We start from the raw sequence: 22,550 nt of genomic DNA on the forward strand, positions 1-22,550 counted from the left end.
ATACACACACTGTAACAAGAGAGTGATCACTTAAGGTGAGCTATTACCAGCAGGAGAGCGGGGGGGGGGGGAAACCTCTTGTAGTGATAATTAAGGTGGGCCATTTCCAGCAGTTGACAAGAACATCTGAGGAACAGTGGGGGGGGGGAATAAACACGGGGAAATAGCTTTACTTTGTGTAATGACCCATCCACTCCCAGTCTCTATTCAAGCCTAAGTTAATTGTATCCAGTTTGCAAATTAATTCCAATTCAGCAGTCTCTCGTTGAAGTCTGTTTTTGAAGTTTATTTGTTGAAGAATTGCGACTTTTAGGTCTGTAATTGAGTGACCGAAGAGCTTGAAGTGTTCTCAATCTCTTTGGTCACTTGATTACAGACCTAAAAGTTGCAATTCTTCACTACAAATTATCACTACAAAAGGTGTTCCCTCCTCTTTCCCCCCCCCCCCCCCGCTCTCCTGCTGGTAATAGCTCACCTTAAGTGATCACTCTCTTGTTACAGTGTGTATGGTAACACCCATTGTTTCATGTTTTCTATGTATATAAATCTCCCCACTGAATGCATCCAGTGAAGTGAGCTGCAGCTCACGAAAGCTTATGCTCAAATAAATTTGTTAGTCTCTAGGGTGCCACAAGTACTCCTTTTTCTTTTTGCGAATACAGACTAACACGGCTGCTACTCTGAACCCTTTTTATTAGAAGATATCTCTTCCCCATGAGAGGGAAGTCAGCCTAAAATCTTCTCTTTTTGATAAACTAAATGGATTGAGTTCCTTGAATCTCTTGATATAAGGCATGTTTTCCAACCATTTAGTCATTCTTATGGCTTTTCTGTGAATCTCATCCAATTTTTTAACATCTTCCTTGGAACTATGGTAATCAGAACAGGATGAGTATTTCAGTAAGGATCATACCTGAGCCAAATACAGAAGCAATATAACTTTTCTCCTGCTAAAGTAAAAATGTATCTGTTTGTAGCTATCCTTGTCTCCAGATTACATTGACTTTACATTTCTCAATTTTGTCCTATTTATAAACAGTATTTTAATAGTGTTGGAAATGAGTAGAGGAAAAGTCTTTCAAAGGGACGCACTAAACTTGAAATCTATCCGTTTAAGGGAAAAAAATAAGTTTTTTCAGTAGTACACCTGTTCCAGATTACGCTACCAATTTTTTAAAAGCACATTTTCCTTTCTCTGTGAAAATGTTTCTCTCCCTTTCTTTAACAGTTGTACAAATAGAGGAAACTGACGACTGTTCATGGGAAAGAGTGAAACTGCATACAAAGTGCTGTGAAATGTACAAAGTAAATAAACTAGGAAAATGTCTAATCTCTGTAATCTTAGCTGTTGCCTAGATTAATAGATTTAATAATAATTCCAGTTGTTTTTTTTTATCATGACACGATAAAAAGTAAAGTACACACAAAAGTTTCTTTAGGAAGGTGTTTTACATGTCAGATCTTCAAGCATCCACCTTGGTGGTCATGCTGTAATAAATCTATGTTGTTACAACTTCTGTAGAAGAATATAATTTTATAATGTATGTCCTTTCATCCTGAAGGGTCTCAAAGCACTTTGCAGGCCTATTATGAGAATAATCTAATCTTACCTATTGTAAGGTAGAATTCAGCACACGTTTAACAGCACACAATACCATGTTAACATCAATGGGGGGTGGAAGGGCTGGAAGGGGGAAGGGAACTACAAGATCCAACTAAAAGGTTAGGGGTGGGGTGGGTAAAATAGTGTGTTGCTTTAGACTAGTAGCTAGTACTCTTGGTCTAACAAGAAGCACCACTGACTATTTAATAAGAATGAGAGCTGATTGTTTTTTATTGTTGTTTTTTTTATTTGGGGTGGGGAGGAAGGAGAAATTCACCACGGTGTTTTACTTTTTTTTTTTTTTTTTTTCGTTTGTCTCACTGAACGACTGCCATGTCATGAGTAAATGCACAATAGTGCTGTACTTTGGTATTCAGTACTGACTTGGGCTCTGATTCTGCAAAAATGTGTCCATGTGAGTAGACCCATTGACTTAAATGAAACTCAATTTTAAGCATTTTAGTAGTATGTGAGTTTGCAAGATCATTGCCTTTAAGTGTCAACTGCATTGCCAACATCACAGGGTTTGTCTGTACAGAGAGTTGCCCTGGTTTAACCCCAGGTTTGAATTTAAACCAGTTTAGTTAAGTAGTGCAACCCCCTGAATGTCTTAAGCTAAACCAGTAAAAGCCACTATTAAACTAAGATAAGTGCCTACATGAGGGTTTGCAGTAGTTTAACTAAACTGGTTTATTAAAGCAGTGCAAGTTAGTTTGTAGAGAAGACCTTACTTTAGCCTCCTAAGGTTTCATATCCAAATACTGACTGGTCTCTTTAACCTTGAGTTTTGGCAAGATCACAGCCTACCTTCTTAGTACCAAGAAATGTTTTTAAGTGTGGTTAGCTAGAAAGGTGCCATGTTGGACCTGGTCTACTTTTAAAATTAGATTGACCTAGCTATCATGACTCACCAAGTGGATTAGCTACAGCAACAGAAAAACCCTTTCCATCTCTGTAAAAAGCGTCTACATGGTGCTAAAACAGCATAGCTACAGCACAACAGCTGTGCCCTGTAGTGCCCATAGCGCAGACAAACCCTGTTGAATTTCCCTGGCCATTGTAAATGGGAATGAAGATTAGTGTGCATTCTAAAGTTAGGTGCAGTGTTTCAAAAATTTAGCAACTGTAGCTAAAATAATAGACATAGATTACTAAAAGAATTATTCTATGCTATAGTGCCAACAGTGGGGTCCCCCCTCCCCAAAGACAGGTTAGAAACTGTGATGTATATCATTTTCACAAGACAAATGCTTTGTTAATTTTTTAGCAGCTCTTTCCTTTATTTTAGTTATAGACAAGTCTGTTGTGTTCTTCACTGGAATATTGGCATATCTGACCATATTAAAAATGTCAACTTATTTCTAGAAATATAGAGCATTCCATTTTTCAGGCTGACTTCATATAATTTGATAGGGGGATGATGGTTGACTTTCTTCTTACTTTCCCTACTCTTTTTTATAAACAATCCTTTGTCAAGGGGTGTGTGTGTGTGTGTGTGTGTGTGTGTTGTGGGGGTGGGGAATCGTCATGAGATTCAGCGGCACCCAGCTGGTATGATGATGTCTTTTTAAAGAGATTTTTCTCCATTTTAGGATTGAGTAGTGTCACACTCTCTCTGTTTTGAAGAACATATGATAGTCTTATAGCTGTGTGTAGTGCAGGGGCAGACAAACTTTTTGGCCTGAGGGCCACATTGGGTTTCAGAAATTGTATGGAGAGCCGGTTAGGGGAGGCTGTGCCCCTGACCCCTATCCGCTATCCCTATCCCTATCTTGCCCCCTGAAGGGGGTCCCCCCTCAGGACTCCTGTCCCGACCACCTCTGGAACTCCTGCCCCTGACTGCCCCCTGCCCCCATTCAACCCCCCTGCCCTGTTCCCCACCCTCTGACCACCCCGACCCCATCCACACCCCTGACCACCACCCCAAACTCCCCTGCCCTCTATCCAACCCCCCCCCCCCCCGCCCCCTTACCACAGAGCACAGGTGGCTGGCAGCGCTACAGCTGCGCTGCCCAGAGTGCTGCACCGGGTGTAGTGTAGTAAATTGCTCTCCGCAACTGCTACCAGTAGCACATTCCTACGCGGAGCATTTTAGTGCACTACACTGGCAGCATAGTGTGCTGAGGCTGTGGGGGAGGGGCCGGGGGCGAGCCTCCCGGGCCAGGAGCTCAGGGGCTGGACAGGAGGGTCCCGCGGGCCAGATGGGCCAAATTTAAATTTAAAAATACCAAGCCATGGATGAAGTGCCAAGACTTAATGTTGCTGTAGCACAGTGGTGTACAACCTGTGGCCCACAGGCAGCATGCGGCTCATTGGACTAATCTCATTGTGGACCATGAGACATTTTGCTGACCTTGACCATAGACAGGCAGGGGCCATACCTGGGGATGGTCAATGTCAGCAAAATGTCACGTGGCCCTCAATCAGTTTACCTTGATGGGTCACAGGTTCCCCACTCGTGCTGTAGCACCTTTATTTTTTTGATACAATTGGAAGCCATTCTAGACGAGTCCTATGTAATTTTTCTGTAGATGGCTATTAAATGATCTACCTCAGTAACTGATACCAATTTCTGCAATGACTTCTAAGGCAGAAAACCTGAGTTATTTGTTGAACATGAGTTTACATTTAAACACCAGATAGCTTAAGTTTGTGTCAGAAAAAGAATTTCTTTAAAGAAACAAATATTCTGAGAGGTTCAGACCTACAACAATGCTTGACAATGGATATTTCCCTTGAACTTGACATTTGTTTCAAATAAACTAGTTGGTCTTGTGATCATGAATTCTCAGGCTCTGTGTAGGTTTCCAACAGAGAACAATTTCTTTCTTTCTTGGGTCACATGGTGCAGGTTTGAGAAACTTGGATAACAGTGGAAATCCTGTTTCCAAGGGTTTCTGAATGTGCTTGTGCTTATTAGGAGTGAAGTTTCTAAAAAAAAAAAAAAAAAAAAAAAACTACCTGCTACTCATCATAATTTGAAGTCCCCCTTTTCTTTTCTAAATCAATTGTCTGTTACCATGTGTTTGAAAATGCAGCATTCATACCACCACAGATTAAGTAGACTTAATCTGGGTTACTTCCTTTAAACTTTTTGCCAGTTTTGCAGAATATGGGGTGGATGGTAAATATGCCAAGCAGTCAGAATTTCGGGTTATACTAGGGAAAATGGAAGTTTGTCATTTGAGTGGCAGACGTGCAAGTGTATCCCACTGAAAGAAGAAAAGATATCTGCAGGAATCAGTCGTGGAAAAGCAAATATCAGTAACTTTTCCCAAGCCAAATTATATATGTATTTGTGTAGATTTTTGACTGATTTTAAAATTATGAAGTATTGATAAAAACTCCACATATCTTAGTCAGCCTCTAAATCAAAACACAAGTAAAATAAGAGTGAAATTTTACAGTAAATACATTATAAGATTGTGTACACATATTTTAGAAATATTTTTATTAAAAGGATTTTAATTACAATTGATGTTTGGGAGTGTAGGGCTGACTTTATGATGCTAGCAGTGTGGGAGTCCCAAAAAAGGGACTAATGCTTTTTAATCTGCTTTAATAATGGCTTGCCGAAAAAAAACCCTTGGATTTTTTTTTTTTAATGGAGCAATGTACATATTGAACACTAAAGTAGTATTTGTGATTGTTAAATCAATATTAATGCAGCTTGGAAACTTTTTTTAGTTCCTTTCACAAATGACCTCATTCAGCAAGACATCTGCCTCCAGTGGTGTTATTGAAATTCAAGTTGTGATTGAACCGTTCTTGAATTACAGAAAAATACACTTCAGGTTCTTTGATGTAAAGTTATTTCATTGGCTTTTGGACAGCTAGGCTGAGAAAAATGGAAGTACTTACTTTTATGCATTTATTCTAAAACAATGTCCTCCCTCTAACAAAAGAGGAACATTTAGTAGTGCAGTGAGTTACTCCCCTTCTTTGATGACCTTAACCTTTTGAAGTATAGAAGAAATGTAGTATGTATTTGAAGGGTAACATTATATGAAACTTTACATCATTTAAAAAGGATTGAGATATTTTTGCAACAAAATAGATGACTCAAAGAAAAATGTGTTTGTTGCAATTGACATTATTAGGTCAGAAAGTTTTCAGGTTTATTGGAGGATTTATTAAAATATCCAAACTTGCTAATGTTTTCTAGAATCAACATTAAGTGCTGCTATGTATGTACTTAAAAAAATTCTGTCCATTAAAGGTGTGCTGATCCTATTTACATATGGTGTAAAATGAGTTTCTCTCCTTACATTACTAATGACTTAATTTTAAAAATTAAATTTAATCTTCATTTATGTAGCTTACTTTCTGCTCTGCATTCAACTTATACATTGAAATGATCAGTCTTGTTTTGATTAGGTTTCTGTTTCTCATGTATGAACACACTGATGTTATGTGTCTGAATACAAATACAGTAGGAAAAAATATGTATCCCAACAAATCTGTTTCAGTATTATGTAATTTATATAAAAAATAAAACTATTTTTGCCTAACTTAAATTTTGGACCAAAAGAACTGACAGTATTTCTTAACTAACTTTCCCCCCTCAAAACTAAGTGTTTGGATAAGCACGGAAAAGTACATAAACAGTAAACAAACCACCTTGGCCTATGCTCCACAAGAATCGGAGAATTTGGCAAGCAATGACTAATTTTTCCCAACAGTACAAAACGGTTAAAAGAACAATGCTGATTTGAAGTTTTTCGTATTTCTGAGCTACAAACAGGGTAGAGTAAATAATACATCTAAAACTGTTTTTAAAATACTTCTTTCTACAGGCTTTGAAAGAAAAACGGTCACATCACTTCAGGTCAAAAATGTAATTGGTTGCGGGAGAATGGCTACTCACTTTCATTTTGGTTTATAGTCAGTTTCAGCACTGGATAAAGTAGGGACACCTTCTGAGTTGTCAATATCCCTTTGTCCGCCGCCATGCATTTTATAGAATGGTGTTAGAGTTAAGAATGAACACAGACCAATTCTGTTTAGCCTTCGAGATCTGATGCAATCCCAGTCTGTGCTGGTATGGTTGCAAGTAGACAATCTGAACATCTTTCCATTATGGATCATCTTGGGAATCAAAGGAATTGGTAATCATTTTTTAAATAAGTTTACTGATTTGTTGGCTGACTGCATTAGTGTGTGATCTTCTTTCATATGGCATTTGAAAAGCAATGTGCTGGGATTATAATTGAATTTTGAGATTTGAAAACCATTCTAACACTTCAGGATACCTAGGTGGATCCCCCTGTTCCACCTAGCTAGCCCCCACTGTAAGTGTGAATGGTGCAGTTGTGTGATCAACTGTATATACTGTGTTGCCCAGTGAACTGATATTTTTATGGCCATAATTGGTTCAATAAAGGAATGATAGCAAGGACAATAGGGCATATTGGATGTTTTAGAACAGAGTGCTGGATACTCCTTTTGTGATTTACTGTCCACCTTATCTCTTTCCTTGAAACTTTACATCTGTTTTTCTACAGAATACAGCGATAGCACGTTATTGTTTGTTGGTAACTGAACTCTTCCTTGTGATGATTTACCCTTTGTTCTAGTTAGTCCACTGTAGTTCACAGGTGATGTGGCAAGTAAAGATTTTAGAATAATATTTTACTATTAATGTAAAATATCTGTTTTACCATTCAGAAAATGTTTAGTAGATTTCATAATTTTAAACTTTTTCGTTTTTTTTTTTTTTTTTTTTTTTTTTTGCTTCTTCCAGCTTTACCAACAAGGTCGCTTATGCCAGTTGGGTAGCGAATTTTGTGAACTAGAAGTTTTTGCAAAGGTGTTACGAGCTTTAGATAAAAGGTAACTATCTTAAATTATTGCTCAATCACACTTCATTTTTAATGTCTTGTTTTAATCCCATTTTTTTTGGAAAAATTACACAAAAAATGTTCTTGAACTATTCATTTCTGTATCTTTTCCATAGCTACTTTCTAGTACACGCATTCATCTGAGACTCTCTACATTTTGGGAGTTGAGTATATCAGGGGTTCTAAAGAAAATCTGATTTTAATCCTGACAAGGTATTTCCCTACTCTTTCTAAAGCCCAAAATGGTCTAAATGTGTACCTAGAGGTTGGGGTGGCTAGCAAGACTTTAAAGCTGTCATTACACTACTTTGCCTGGTTTCTATTGTTCTACAGAGGCAAAATTTCATGTATTGAAATAACTGCCTTTCCAAGCCATTTCTGAAGTGGGCTAAGCCCTCTTGGGTATTTTGAAACAATTGATTTTTATATCTTGGGAGAAAGGTAGAAATTCAGTTTTCTATTCTGAGACTCTCCCCTTTGCCCCCCCAGAACACATCCATCTTTCTTACCCCCCCCCCACACACACACACAAAAAAGAGAATATAAATGGGTGGGTGTGTCACTAGATAGACAAACACACCCATCCATACACACCCTGTGTTAAGGTTGTGTTTAAATACTTCAGGAAAAAAAAGGAATGTTGTTGATATTCTACACTGCCCATATATTGTGATATGTTAATTAACCTTGTTAATTCTGCATTACAACGGGTATCTATACATGCCAGGGAAATGTAATTGTAATGTCTTGTTGTAAATGACCCAAAATCTTCTTCCTCCCCTTCCCCCAACCAAAAAATACGCTATTCCATTGTCACTATATTTATATCATTCAGGACACAGAGAAACTTCCCGATGGCTGTGTTTAGGTAATGGCTAAAACAGAACATGATGCCTAGGGCGGATCACAGTTAGGGTTGTCACTTCTATTTTTTTTTTTTTTTAAACATTCCCTTTAAAATTACATTGCAATGCTTCACAAGGCAGCAGAGAGTTCAATGAAAGGTACATGTGTTAAATTACTCTAACCACCATTCAGAGGGGATAGGTAAAAATGTAGAAGAATAAGAGCAGTATGTGATACCAAACAAAGAAATGCACCGATATACTGGGTGTGTAATACGCACACGCGCGCACACACACACCTTTAAAACTAATCTAATTTTATGGACCAGATGGTCTTTAGCACTATATAAAATTACTACAAGTAAACTGAATTTTATGCCATTCTTCAGAGCATAAATATATCTGCATTTTACCTGGGTATTCAGCTCTTATGCTTCACTCCTGGTCTTAAATTTGAAGAATGTGCCCCTCCCCTATGGTCTCATATTTTACTGATGAACAGTAGAACTCCACTCCAAGTTCACAGAAGGGCTTTTGAATTCCAGATCACTGATTCTGTCACATCTCTTAGTTTTTAGGTAAGTGGGTAAAGGTATTAAAATCTTTGTAGCATTTGTCCTCCCTATGAATTTTCTGTTAGTTTTACTTAACTAAAATATGCTAGACATGAATCCTGTGGTGGCTTTGGCAACCCTCCAACTTTATGCCTTGAAAAGCTCTGTGGCTGCAATTCTCAGTTCTCTTTACCCCACAGAACATATGCTGTATTAAAAGGCTAAATGCAAGTTCAGCTTCACCCTTTTTGAAAGCCTTAAATCAGACCAGTAAGAATATAGCAAATGTATAAAGGATCTGTCCCTATATGCCCGTGTGATTGTCTGCCAAAATAATAGGAAAAACTTCTCAAGCTGAGGAACTCCATCTCTCTGACAGTCCCATTGCGTTAGACTTGTAACTGGGCTGTATTCTCCTCTGAATCCAGAATAAGCACTGGCTTTTTAAAAAGCTATCACCTTTCTCCTTATTGTATTTTCCTGGTCTTAGACTCTGAATAACCTCCTTTTACTATTGGTTTCTACACAGTTTTAATTAAGAACTTTGGAAACAGGCTTCCGAATATATTTCACATCTGTGAAATTTGGCTTTTGGTTGAAATTCAGAATGATGGATCATTTCCTGTTTTAAAATCTGTTTTTAAATTTTGTTGGCTGTTTTTAATGGCATGTGTAGGTCGCTTCTGTTTAAAATACCCTGCACTGTGTTTCCGGAACTGTATAAATCCACTTTGTAATGTACAATGCAACAACTATATACTACTGGTCTTGAGGTAGATGGGTCTGGGCACTACCTTCAGGGGGTTTTAGATTTTATTTATTTATTTATTTTTTAATAGTATTTGACTTGAGTAGGTAATATTAAAAAAACAACTGACTGGAATACTTAGGGGTTTTTTTTATTACATATTAAATAAATACTGTTTTCTTTCCTTTCAGACACTTGCTTCATCACTGTTTTCAGGCTCTGATGGATCATGGGGTAAAAGTTGCTTCTGTGCTGGCCTATTCATTCAGTAGATGGTGCTCCTACATAGCAGAATCAGACTCTGATGTAAAAGACAAAGCAATCCAGATTGGTTTTGTTTTAGGTAAGTGGTGATGAAGTACAAGGCCATTTAACTATGATGCGTTAGCTTAAATTAAACTTGAATTAAAGGCATAAAAGAATAAAATAAAGTATTTTAGAACATCTTTAGAAGATTACATTTAGACATGGGTTTGGAGTTTGAAACAGTTCTAAAATATATATATATATATATTTTTTTTCCTGGTCAGGTTCTGATTCAGTGGAGTTGTTTTTAAACAACACCCTTTAAATACACAGAAGGGATTAGAAATTTGGTAGATATATTTATGCAATATGAAAACTTTTTTTGATTATTTTAATATATATTTTTGACAAAAAACTGAGGGAGAGAAATATACATAATACCAATAAGTTATATTTTTTGATTGAAGATGAATCCTTTCACATTTACATTTCATCTCCTTCAAACCAAGGACTGTTGCTGAACCCAACAGAATCCCCATAATATGAATAAAACCTCACAGTATTTCTTTGTAAAGTGATGTAGTAACATGTCACTGCAAGGTCATCCTGTCTCCAAATTATGGCAGCACTGACTTCCTATATCTTAATTTGGGCACAGGATACCCACTTCTTCTTGTTCTTTTACTCTTAATCTGCAGTGAAAGGGCATATTGGTACAAATTTCACAAGCTTTCCAATTAAGAAAAATTAATCTTTTACAATGATTGAATGGTGTCCAAAGGTTTGTTTGCTCTTGAATTTCCAGGAGGGTTCCTATCAGATGCTGGCTGGTACAGTGACGCTGAGAAAGTGTTCAGTTCCTGCCATCAGTTATGTTCCCTTCATGATGAGATGCCTCACTGGTGTCGTGCAGTAGAATGTTGCGTAAGGTAAGCTTGGACTTGAACAACTTAGAGTCGTGCTGCATAATTTATTGTAAATTTTAGGTCTTGTTTATGTTGAAGAGTTCTGAAGGCTTCTTACTGCAAGCTTTTCTTTTTGGTCTTTACATCCCTGAGTTCTTTGTTAGCAACCAACTGTCCAACTGCTCCTTGTGGCAATATCCACCATGGCTTTCAAAAGTGATGGATAAATACATTGCCTGGTTATTTCTAATAAATGGTCAATAGTGGAAAAAGTTAGCATTGTAGACTTAGATTTCTGAGTTAACATTGTATCTGTTTATACTCTGAAACGTCTTAAAGGGACCGATGTTTTTTAATGAAGGTTAGATTCCACAGAAAACAGAAAAAAAATCTGCTGGAAATTCCATGAAGCTCTGTTCTTCAAATCTGGAGTTTCTATGCCTACTAACAGTGTGTTTGGTCCCTGGTTCTCACCATAAATAATGCTAGGGATGGTACTATTTTTCTCTAGATAGCTAGAGGATTATCAAAGATATTAAATAATGTGTCATTTTTATTTGTATTACCATTAAGTGTATAATGTATCACAACACTTTGCACATTACAGCCAACACCAGGAAACTCTGCATGTTTCATCAGTTGGAGTCCACTTCAGTAGTTTTCAATTCAAGAAGTACTGAAAGGCCAACACTAAACTAGCAAAAGAATGTGCAGTTAATATCTCTATGCTGCAAGAATAACTATGCACTAGCAAAGTTGTATGCCAGGACATGGTTTTTGTTTTTGTGTTTAATTTTTTTTTTATTGCTTGTGTGGACAGCAAAACAATGCCTCTCCATATTAGGGAACAGTATCAGAACCCACGCAATTATAGAATCCTGTTTTCATGTTGGCAACAAAAACCCAAATGTGTGTGATACAATATGGCTGTCCTTAAACATGTTGGTTAACATAGGGACAACCATGGTTCTTACAGTGCAGTCAGGCCCTTAGCTTTCAAAATGAAGTCCCTTGATCAGAAGCATATAAGAGGAAACAGTTCTTTATGTTCATCCATATAACAAAAACACAATAGGCAGTTCAAATTGCAGACATATCAAATAGCCAGGTCAAAAAGCCCTTTTTACAAATGCTAAAAACAATAAATAATTCTAAAAATCCTTTTGGGGGGGTGGGGACAGAGAAATAACTACACACAAGTTCAAAGGCATGAGACATTTAAGTAAATTAGTTGGTGTTACAATTTGATCACTTTGCACTGCAGAATTCCTTGCTCTTACCACTGTGCCTGTATATTAGAAAGAAGTTGGATTTTTTTAAATTTTTTTTAAAAAAAGGAAATTTAATCAAATCTTGCCTTCAAATCTCCCAGGTATATTGCAGACAAATTTGACACCAGTCTCCTAAAAGTGGCTCCTGGTCGTCTGAAAATTTTGGAATATAATCTGCGCCAGTTTTTAATAACATGTCACTAGTTACTTCACCTTTCCCGTACTTTAAATATAAGATTACTTGTACACAGCTTTTTGCAATTGACCTTCACAGTTCACTGCAAAATTACTATAGGCAAGGCGTTCTTGGTGAACCTGAGCAAATGAAATAACTCGAAGATTAACCCTAGGGGTGTAAAGCCTTACAAAAGAGTATGTAGCTTTGTTCTTTGCAAACTCTATGATCACAAGGCTGTTTTTTACCAGGTTTTAACTTGTTCAATCTAATTGCCATATTCTGCCTACAAAAGGTTTTCAAGGAAGCCAAATATGTTTAAATATAGAACAAAGTTTTGCTGTTTCTCCCAGCCTCCATATCTACTTCTCATTGGAGACAGTGGGCACGATCTTGTTCAGTTGCAAAAGAAAAGATTTCGCTACAAATCTCTGTGAGAAGGTGTACACAGAATCTGGAACCTTCTCAACTTAATTTGTTCTCAACATAAGAAGCAAAGAATTTCAAATTACAGAAACATGGCTGCAAAATTAATAATCCTTGATAGTCAGGGAGGATGTGTAAGGAAGACACAGATATGAATACCCTGTAAAAATACAATTGCATTAAAATAGAAAGATGCTCTGAACTCCTCACTAGTGTCTTGGGGAAAACTATTACTTGTTTATTTTTTAAGCATCTAGAAATGTCATAGGCAAGTTAATAAGTACAAATGTAGTCACCACCTTAAAGAGCAAACAATGCAAACATGCCACAAGTTAGGGAGATAGACATGTGGGTGTGGGGAGCAAAGGAAAAGAGGCAATAAAAATATATTTACTCACTGAGATGGGCATATTGATGGTCAGATTCCTGTTTCTAGTTTGTGCATGCATCTTACAGTGATACTTCCTCTAATTCTGGTGTTGGTTATTTATTTATTTTGAAGCTCTGACATATACTGAGGGAGATTATTCTGTTGCGCTGAGGTTGAAGGCTCTCAGCTCCATATTTTTCCAGCTATTTGCCTCATTACTCAGCCAGAGGGTTAGCAGCTGAACATGGTTTTGTGACAGAAAACATCTAGACTGCTGGTCTGTTATCTAGGACAGCCAGCGATGCCTGTTTCGGGACAACAGCTCAAATGAAGTTTCTGAGAAAGATTAAAGCTGAAAAATGTAGCTAAAACTGAGGAACTTAAGCCTACGCACCTAAGTAAGGAACAAAAAGGGTATCTAAATAAAGTATAACAAGTCCCATTGGAACTGGTTTTCAAGTTTGGGCTTTTTACACAGGATATTATAAATAACAAAGTTTAAAAATATTCAAGAAATATGGTCTTGAAGTAGTGTGTGGAGTTTGCTTACCAAATGTATTAGAACTATTGGCACTGGCTGCAGTAAATTAGTAAATTAGTATGAACAACAAACAGAAAACATAATTTATTTATTGCTATGACACACACTTGCTTCCTCTCTCACCTGCACGGAAACAAACCAAAAGGAGCATATATATTGTATGCTAAACTACGTAGTATAGCCAGTTGGTCTGGACCTCCCATTTCCTCTTCTTTGGTTCAATCTTCTGCTAACTCTTCAAATTGCTGTAACTATTTCACTTTTATCTGCTAGTACTTACTGTTGTCTAAATGTCCAAAAAAGGGGTCTGTGCATGCACAGGTAATGTTTTTCTTTGATTTTATTTGACAAAATAATATTTTTAGACTATTCTCAAAAGGCTAGTAAGCCAGACATTCAAAAGATCACTAGTATAAGCTTTGGAGGTACTCTCAAATGTCCTAAGGCATCTTATTCTAGTTCTGTACTTGATCTTCTAAAATCCCAGGCTTTTGGTAGGGATTTACACACGCACACAATTAGATCAAATTACAAAACCCAGCTGGTATATTAAAAGGATTTATTACCTTTGACTGAAGCCTCCAGATTATTGGTTATTGCTTGTGGCCAGACACTGGTTTAGATGTACTAACAGAAGTTGACTCACCACAGCAGATCATGTGACTCCAGATTTAAAGTTTTTTCTTGTCCTATAGTGGCTTACAGATGATGACATACCAGAACAGGAACTTTTAACTTCTTGGAACACCATGCCTTGCTGCATCTTATGCGCGCACAACCCCAGTAACTTTTCAGAATTAATTGACTTTGTTATTTGTGCATCATATTCCTTAATTATGTTTATCTGAGCAACTACTCACATCTGATTAGATTGCATGGTACATGTGGTAACAACATTCTAACACTGGATCAGCTGAAATTATTGGCCTGTAAGATTCCCATCTCATTTTGGATAACAGCTTTTTATTTTTCCTTTAGCTGGCTTTGTGCCTTGCTGATGCATAAGGTGACGTTGCCAGATTGAGGACTATGTCACTGCAGTGTCCTTCCTGCAGCAGTCTGTTGTTGACTGTTAATCTAATGTGCTGATTCAGTGGTGCAAAGTTGCATTTTCTTCCTTGTTCTAATAATTGATTATAGTTCATTGTTGCTTACAGTAGGAATTGTATACATATATTTCTTCTGTAAATGCAATGCAACATTATGATGATATTTTGAGTATCTGCTTAGTTTTCTTGCTAAATTCACCTGCCTTCAGGATTTCAGATGAAAGTTTTATTTTATTTTATCTGAACTTTGATTTTTCCTAAACTAAATGTTAAATTTAATAAATGTTTTTCTATGCCTTTGTAACAGAGTAACTCAGTCTTAAAGAGACTAAGGTGGGTGAGGTAATACCTTTTCTTTGATCAAGAGACAGGTTTTAGAATGACACTGCAAATAGCTTAATTTTAGTGCTTACGGACACTGAAGTTCTGATGAGGAGAGCTGGGAGATGTAAAAAAATGAGTAGTTTCACATATCTTATGCAAACACTCGAGCTCGTTTAAAAGTACTATACGAATATAGGAGGTTACTGTTTTAAATTAAGCAGAGTTAATATGCATAATTTCTAGGAGTTCTACATCTTCTGTTTTGAGTTTGGTTTACTGTAACTAAATTTGTCTCTAGTCGCTTTCATTCTGAAATAAATATCTACTGGTAGACAAGCACCCAAAATAAATTTTTTAATTCACATCTTTTGTTTTATTCATCCTCCCTGATTGAACTAACCTCATTATCTCTAGCCTGATTCTTGCTTGCATATTTATACCCGCCTCTGGAAATTTCGACTACATGCAACCAACGAAGCGGGTATTCACCCACGAAAACTTATACTCCAGTATGTCTGTTAGTCTATAAGGTGCCACAGGACTCTTTACCGCTTTTACAGATCCAGACTAACACGACTACCCTTCTGATACTATCTGCTACCCAAGATCCATAAACCTGGAAATCCTGGACGCCCCATCATCTCAGGCACTGGAACCCTGACAGCAGGATTGTCTGGCTATGTAGACTCCCTCCTCAGGCCCTATGCTACCAGCATTCCTAGCTATCTTCAAGACACCACTGACTTTCTGAGGAAACTACAGTCCACCAGTGATCTTCCTGAAAACACCATCCTAGCCACTATGGATGTAGAAGCCTCTATACCAACATTCCACACAAAGATGGACTACAAGCCGTCAGGAACAGTATCCCCGATGCTGTCACGGCTAACCTGGTGGCTTAACTTTGTGACTTTGTCCTCACCCATAACTATTTCACATTTGGGTACAATGTAAAGGCCAGTCCTTGCTTACTAACAGCCCCCCAACCTGAAGCAAATACTCACCAACAACCACACACCACACAACAGAACCACTAACCCAGGGACCTATCCTTGCAACAAAGCCCATTGCCAACTGTGTCCACATATCTATTCAGGGGACACCATCATAGGACCTAATCGCATCAGCCACACTATCAGAGGCTCGTTCACCGGCACACCTACCAATGTCATGTATGCCATCATGTGCCAGCAATGCCCCCCTGCCATGTACATTGGTCAAACTGGACAGTCTCTACATAAAAGAATAAATGGACACAAATCAGATGTCAGGAATTATAACATTCAAAAACCAGTCGGAGAACACTTCAATCTCTCTGGTCACTCAATTACAGACCTAAAAGTTGCAATTCTTCAACAAAAAACTTCAGAAATAGACTCCAACCAGAGACTGCTGAATTGGAATTAATTTTCAAACTGGACACCATTACATTAGGCTTGAATAAAGATTGGGAGTGGATGTGTCATTACACAAAGTAAAACTATTTCCCCATGTTTAACACTTAATATTTGGAATACAAAGCATTATCTACTTTGCTAATGTATTTCTAGAGCGACTATGATCATAGCAATTAAGGATAAGTTATTCTTTTATATATTTGAGCGAGAAGAGACTTCTTCCAGTATAGTGAAGATTATTATCACTACTATAATATGCACTCAAAGGCAGCAGTGTGCTATTGTAGGCATGTTTGACACAGAGCTTAGATCAAGACCAAACAACATTGTCATTCCTGCCTTTCCAAACAGGGAATTTATCTTTCAAATAAATATGGTTTCACATGTGTGAGGGATGTGATGTAAGCCTCTGGGAGAATAACTTCCATGTGTATGTTTGAGAGTTACAGTGCTGTATCCAATCCTTATTTTAAACATTTGTAGAGAGAATGGAGAGGTTTCGGATGTGGAGAGGCAAAAAAAAAAATTAACAAATAGTTTTTACTTCAACACAGAACTGTGATATTGGAGATAGTTGTATAAGTGTAGTGCAGAATGGATTTTATTAAGGTTACCAAAAAAAGCCCAATTGTATGAATGTTTTTAAAATGTCTGAACCATTTGTTGATATATCTAAGACGTACGAACAGTAAAAATTGTTTTGTAAGAGTCAACAGAAAATATGGCACTGCAGAGCACTACTGTTCGAACACTATCTTATATTTCTTCGGCAGTACTGGATTCAAAGCAAGCATAATTTTGTAAGGTGACAATAGCTCAACCCTGGTATAATTAGGATATCAGATTACAGATCTTTGATACTGCTGTACTGAATTGAAATTAATTATGGAAAACTATTTAGAAATAGTATAAACTGTTGCAAGACCACTTTAATATATTTTCCTCAGATTGCTGCATGTTCGAAATGGCAACTGCAAATACCACTTGGGAGAAGAAACATTCAAACAAGCTCAGTCTTATATGGATAAACTTGCAAAACATGGTCAAAAGGCAAACAAAGCAGCACTTTATGGGGAGTTGTGTGCACTGCTCTTTGCAAAGAGCCACTATGATGAGGTGAGTGGTGGTGTTTTTTTCTTTAGGGGAGTTCTCATTAACTCTGATAAGATTCCCCGTCGTCACTGACTCTGTGGGTAGTCTGGGCTGGTTTTCTGACACACACTTCTGAACAAACAAGGGTGTGTGTGCATGGGAGAGAGAGAGAGAGAGAGAGAGAGAGAGATTAACAGACAAATCTTTTGTTTACTGAGTTTTTTGTTTTTTTTTTTGTATTTCCTTTGCTATTTGCAATAGACTGTTAGAACAGTGCTTGGTATGGCGGTGGGCACTGATACACATTAGATTAGATGGTACACTTTATTTTTATCAATTAACATGAACCACAAGGGGAATAATGTCACTTTAGTTGGTAAAGTAAAACTTGTATTGTTTTATCAAAGTCTTGCCTGAACTACAAACCTGGAATTACTGGTAACGTACAGAAAACTATCATGCTGTTTTATACAATTTAAAAAGTGGTTGTTCCAAATAATGAAAGTGACTTGGCTTTAAGAAATACATAAACGTAATGAAGAAACTCCTGAAATATGTATTTTTATATTTGAGGACATTTTAAATTTTTTTTTCTCTTCCTCATTTTCTTAAAAGCTATTCTAATACTTGTGTATATCTGGTATCTTTATAGCCAAATGTACATTTGCCTGTAATTTCTTGTGGTACATATTTCACAATAATTATACAAATAACTACAGTAGAACCTCAGAGTTATGAACTGACCAGTCAACCACACACCTCATTTGGAACCGGAAGGACGCAATCAGGCAGCAGCAAAGACAAAAAAGCAAATACAGCACAGTACTGTGTTAAACGTAAACAACTTAAAAATAAAGGGAAAGCAGCATTTTGCTTCTGCGTAGTAAAGTTTCGAAGCTGTATTAAGTCGATGTTCAGTTGTGAACTTTTGAAAGAACCACCACAATGTTCTGTTCAGAGCGACGATCGTTTCCGAGTTATGAACAACATCCATTCCCAAGGTGTTCATATCTCTGCGGTTCTGCTGTATATTGCAAAAAAAATGCCGTGAGCTTATGGATGAGAATAGCCAAACAGCGTATTTCGTTGCAGCCATTTTGTGAATCTGATTTCAGTAAAACTGTATTAACCTGTGGCTGCTTTCAGTTCCTAAAAATTTTAAACCTGACCAGAAAGTCCTAATATTGTGTATTGTAAACATGACGTAACAATAAAAAAAATTACCATTTTCCTCTTGCCTGAACAAGGTATTGCTTTGTAATGTTTCTGCAGAATAACATTATCTAGAAAGTTAAAAATTTAAATGAGGCTTATCTAAGATTTTTCGAGCAGAAATATTAGAAAACGCTTTAAGAATTAATCTCTGAATAAATTTATCCAAGTATAAGTAAGTAAACGTTTGTAGTTGTGCTTTCTAGGTAGAACCAAACATGTATGTGTTTGCTCCTTTTCCTGCTATAAAGAATGTCTAGTTAGAAAACAGTACAGGGCCATGATACAGTGTACAGGACTGTACAGTCTCCCAGGGGTCCTGAGTCCTCTTCCTGACTCCGAAACTGACTCCTTATATGAATTCAAGGAAATCATTTAATCCCTCTTTTCTTCCCCCCACCCCCCTCCTGGCTGTAAAACGAGAAATATTCTGGAATTCAGGCTTAAGTAATAGCTTTAAAGCAATTTAATTCCTAAATCAAAAGGTGCTATAAAAAGTCAGTCTTTTTTATTATAAGGTCAAGTTATATTTCCTTAATGTTTCAGCACAGTTGAGTTCAAAGTTTATTATATTGGTATCTTTTTATTCCGCAGGCTTACAAGTGGTGTATAGAAGCTATGAAGGAGATCAAAGTTGGCTTGCCAGTAAAAGTAGTGGTGGATGTCTTAAGACAGGCTTCAAAGGTGAATTTAATATTCAGATTAGTAGCATAGTTACAAATGAGATCTAATAAGGCAATCTTATGTTAATTTAACATATTTTAAAGCATATAGAACACTTGGATAACCTGTTCCAGTTCAGTGGCACAGTATCTTGTTTGCCCAGTTCCTTTGCCAACTTCTGTTTAGTGCCTAAAACCAACTACTTGAATTTTGGATCAGTGAAGACTTGGCACATCATTTAAAATGATACTTTAACCTTCCTGCTATGAAAAACTGAGTTATAGCTGTTTTAAGAAACAATATTATCTACAGGCCAGGCTGTGTACACATCTACTGTGTGGCATGCTGGTGTGTAATTTATTTAGTCCTGAGGTGCATTAAAAGTTACCTAGTCAGCAGTACACATCAGTAAGGTCCACACGGACACTTAGTGCACACCACACTCGAGCACCACCAGTGAATGGATGATGTAGAAAGTTTGCTTGCTCCTCTATCTTTTTTCTAGTGCTGATTCCTGAGGGTATTCACTGCGTGCGTTGTGCGTCGGGGACCAGAAATTCTTCAATAGCAGTGTCCGTTGTTCTGCAGCTGCACGCTATGCCTCCTTGTGCTGCAAATTGTGGGCATACATGGCAACACAGTCTGCCTGCCCACCCAGTTGCTGTTATGCCACTCACAAGCTGGGGGCACAGAATCCTCCTGTGTCCATATTCTCTTCTTCCTCTTTTTGTTTACCTGTAAATAATTGCAAGTAGTGTCTGGGAAGATTTACTAAAGAATTCTGAAGTGAATTCAAGAAATCATGGTTACGGCTGCAATTTAGTTGTGGAAGTCATGGAATCCGTGACTTCAGCCTGCGGTGGTTGGGAGCTGCAGAGTCCTCTGCTGCCCGCTGGGACAGAAAGCTGTGGGGTACTCCCACCACCTCTGGGAGCCCCCGAAGCTCCCGACAGCGGTACAGTGGGGGAACCCTCCAGCTCCTGGTTGCCAGGGATGGCGGGAAGCTCCGGGCTGTTGCGGAGGAACCCCCTGAGCTCCCAGCCTCCTGTGGGCAGCTCGGGATGCCCAGAGCTCCAGGTGGCAGGGTATCATGCAGCCCCCAGCTGCTACAGGCAGCTCCTAGTCCCTACAGCTGCCACACTTGAAGTATTGTGGGATCCGCAGATCCCCATTTTGTCGGATATTTTTAGTAAAAGTTAGGGACAGGTCATGGCTTCCATGAATATTTATTTTTTTTCCCGTGACCTGTCCATGACTTTTACTAAAAATATCAGTGACACAATCTTAGCCTTAATCATGGTGAATATTTTGAAACTGAAGGTACTAATAGGTGAATAAGTTAATATCTAGAACAGACATGCTTTGAAAATACGGTCTCATGTAAACTTTATTTCCTGTCTTTTTTTTAGGCTTGTGTTGTAAAACGTGAATTTAAGAAAGCTGAACAGTTAATAAAACATGCAGTATATCTAGCACGGTAAGTAACACTATTGAAAATACCATCTCAAACTATCCTCCATTACTGCCACTTGTTAACATTTTTATCTTTCCAAGGGAGCATTTTGGAGCCAAACACCCAAAATATTCAGACACTCTATTAGACTATGGATTTTACTTGCTCAACGTAGATAACATATGCCAGTCTGTTGCAATTTATCAGGTAAGTTTCAGTGTCCTATGTCTTTTTTTTAATGTTGATAGACATTCAAGTATTTCCGTTTGTGCTCATGTAACAGCTGTCTAGGGTAGCTGAGAATTTAGTGATTTGGTTTTGTTTTTAGGTTTTTGTTTTTAAATAACTTCAGAAACTTGTAGTTCTTAGATTTTTTTTTTTTCCAATTTTGAAGTGTTTGCTTTTTGCAGTAGGAATGTATGTATATATTACACACACACGTACGTGCATGCACCCCTTTTTTCTGACTTGCTAATATTTTGAACTAAAAGTCACTAGTCAAATAGGTAAGATCATATTCATATATAGCATTTTTTGGTATTGGTCATTTATTTGCTTCTCAAGTAAATCAAGTCACAAACTTTCTTAGCTCATGTCTATATTAAAAGGTAAAGTAACGTGCATTTGCGCATATTTTGGTTTGAGTGATTTATTTCAGTTTAGCGTTATCTGGTGAAAAACTAAACCCAATAATTTAAGACAAGTTAGCACAGTGTTCTTGAAGTGGAGTATGTTGAAGTTTTTCTGTTGTAGAAGTACTTGTTAATTTCTAGAAAGTCACTTTATTTTTTTTCCTTAAAAATAAACAAATTAACCTCGCAGGTGCATTTACTATATTACCCTAACAAAAAGAGAGAGTAAAATTCTTTGGGTGTCTGTTTGTAAAGAGCTTTATGTAATTATCCTGTCTTGGAAGCTTGAATTATACTTTCAGATAAGCATTTTATATTTAGTCTTTCAGGTATCCTTACTTTTACAGAGACAGATTGAATTCCCACTTTAATTATAAACTTCCAAGCCACAGTAAGAATGACATCTTCTGCAGAGAGCTAGTCGTTCTTTAGATTTAGAAACATGATAGAAATTCAGGAAATGTTCACAATGTAAGGGGCTTTTCTTGTGACTCTTTCAGACAGCTCTTGATATCCGACAGTCAGTGTTTGGAGGTAAAAACATCCATGTAGCTACAGCTCATGAAGACTTGGCTTATTCTTCTTACGTTCACCAGTATAGTTCTGGAAAATTTGACAATGCACTGTGAGTACTGTGGTTGTTTTAAGCAGTGAGAAAATGTTGGTCCCTAATTTAGTGCAGTAAATGGGAAGAAATGTACTTTATAAATAGTTTGCAAATGGGTTTCTTGAAACCAATTAAATATCTCTAATTCTTATAATGTATAAATTGGGTCCACGTACTTTATAGATCTCTTTTTATTTGGTGATTTGACCAGTAAACTTTAGAGAATAAGAGAATTAATTCAAAAATGTATGTATTTGAACTTTGTTTCAGATTCCATGCTGAACGTGCTATTGGCATTATCACTCACATTCTTCCTGAAGATCATCTTCTCTTGGCCTCTTCCAAGAGAGTTAAAGGTAGCCCGTTTAGTTACAGTACTGGAGCATTGTTTGTTTAATGCCTTATTGGTGGACGTCAGTTATTGAATTGCATTTTATTTCTGTTGTCCTATAGAGGTAGTGTAACACTGATATTCCCCCCCACTACCGAGTAACAATTCTATTAATTGGTCTGGTAATAAAAACTGTACCTTAAAGAGCCTTTCCTAGAAAGTAAAGATGCAGGTAATTTTTCTTAAATTTTCACCATTGTTTTATA

At 37.3% G+C, this 22,550-nt stretch overlaps 1 protein-coding gene and 1 long non-coding RNA gene across 2 annotated transcripts in view; one reads left to right on the forward strand and one right to left on the reverse strand.

Moving 5' to 3' along the window:
* Positions 1-22,550, forward strand: part of APPBP2 (amyloid beta precursor protein binding protein 2) — a 39,391-nt gene that overhangs the window by 11,141 nt on the left and 5,700 nt on the right. The window contains exons 2-10 of the mRNA XM_038375378.2: positions 7,347-7,435; positions 9,782-9,933; positions 10,642-10,765; positions 17,242-17,410; positions 19,193-19,282; positions 20,671-20,738; positions 20,816-20,921; positions 21,847-21,971; positions 22,224-22,309. Of these exons, the coding sequence (XP_038231306.1) occupies positions 7,347-7,435; positions 9,782-9,933; positions 10,642-10,765; positions 17,242-17,410; positions 19,193-19,282; positions 20,671-20,738; positions 20,816-20,921; positions 21,847-21,971; positions 22,224-22,309 (1,009 nt within the window). The remainder of the gene's footprint in view (positions 1-7,346; positions 7,436-9,781; positions 9,934-10,641; positions 10,766-17,241; positions 17,411-19,192; positions 19,283-20,670; positions 20,739-20,815; positions 20,922-21,846; positions 21,972-22,223; positions 22,310-22,550) is intronic.
* On the reverse strand, positions 10,640-15,844 carry LOC122456990. Its single transcript, XR_006276227.1, has 2 exons — positions 13,012-15,844; positions 10,640-10,987 (listed from the first exon to the last, which is right to left on the reverse strand). It is a non-coding gene; the product is annotated as an uncharacterized LOC122456990 (long non-coding RNA).

The sequence above is a fragment of the Dermochelys coriacea genome, chromosome 17 (assembly GCF_009764565.3).
Source record: "Dermochelys coriacea isolate rDerCor1 chromosome 17, rDerCor1.pri.v4, whole genome shotgun sequence".
Classification (NCBI taxonomy): domain Eukaryota; kingdom Metazoa; phylum Chordata; order Testudines; family Dermochelyidae; genus Dermochelys; species Dermochelys coriacea.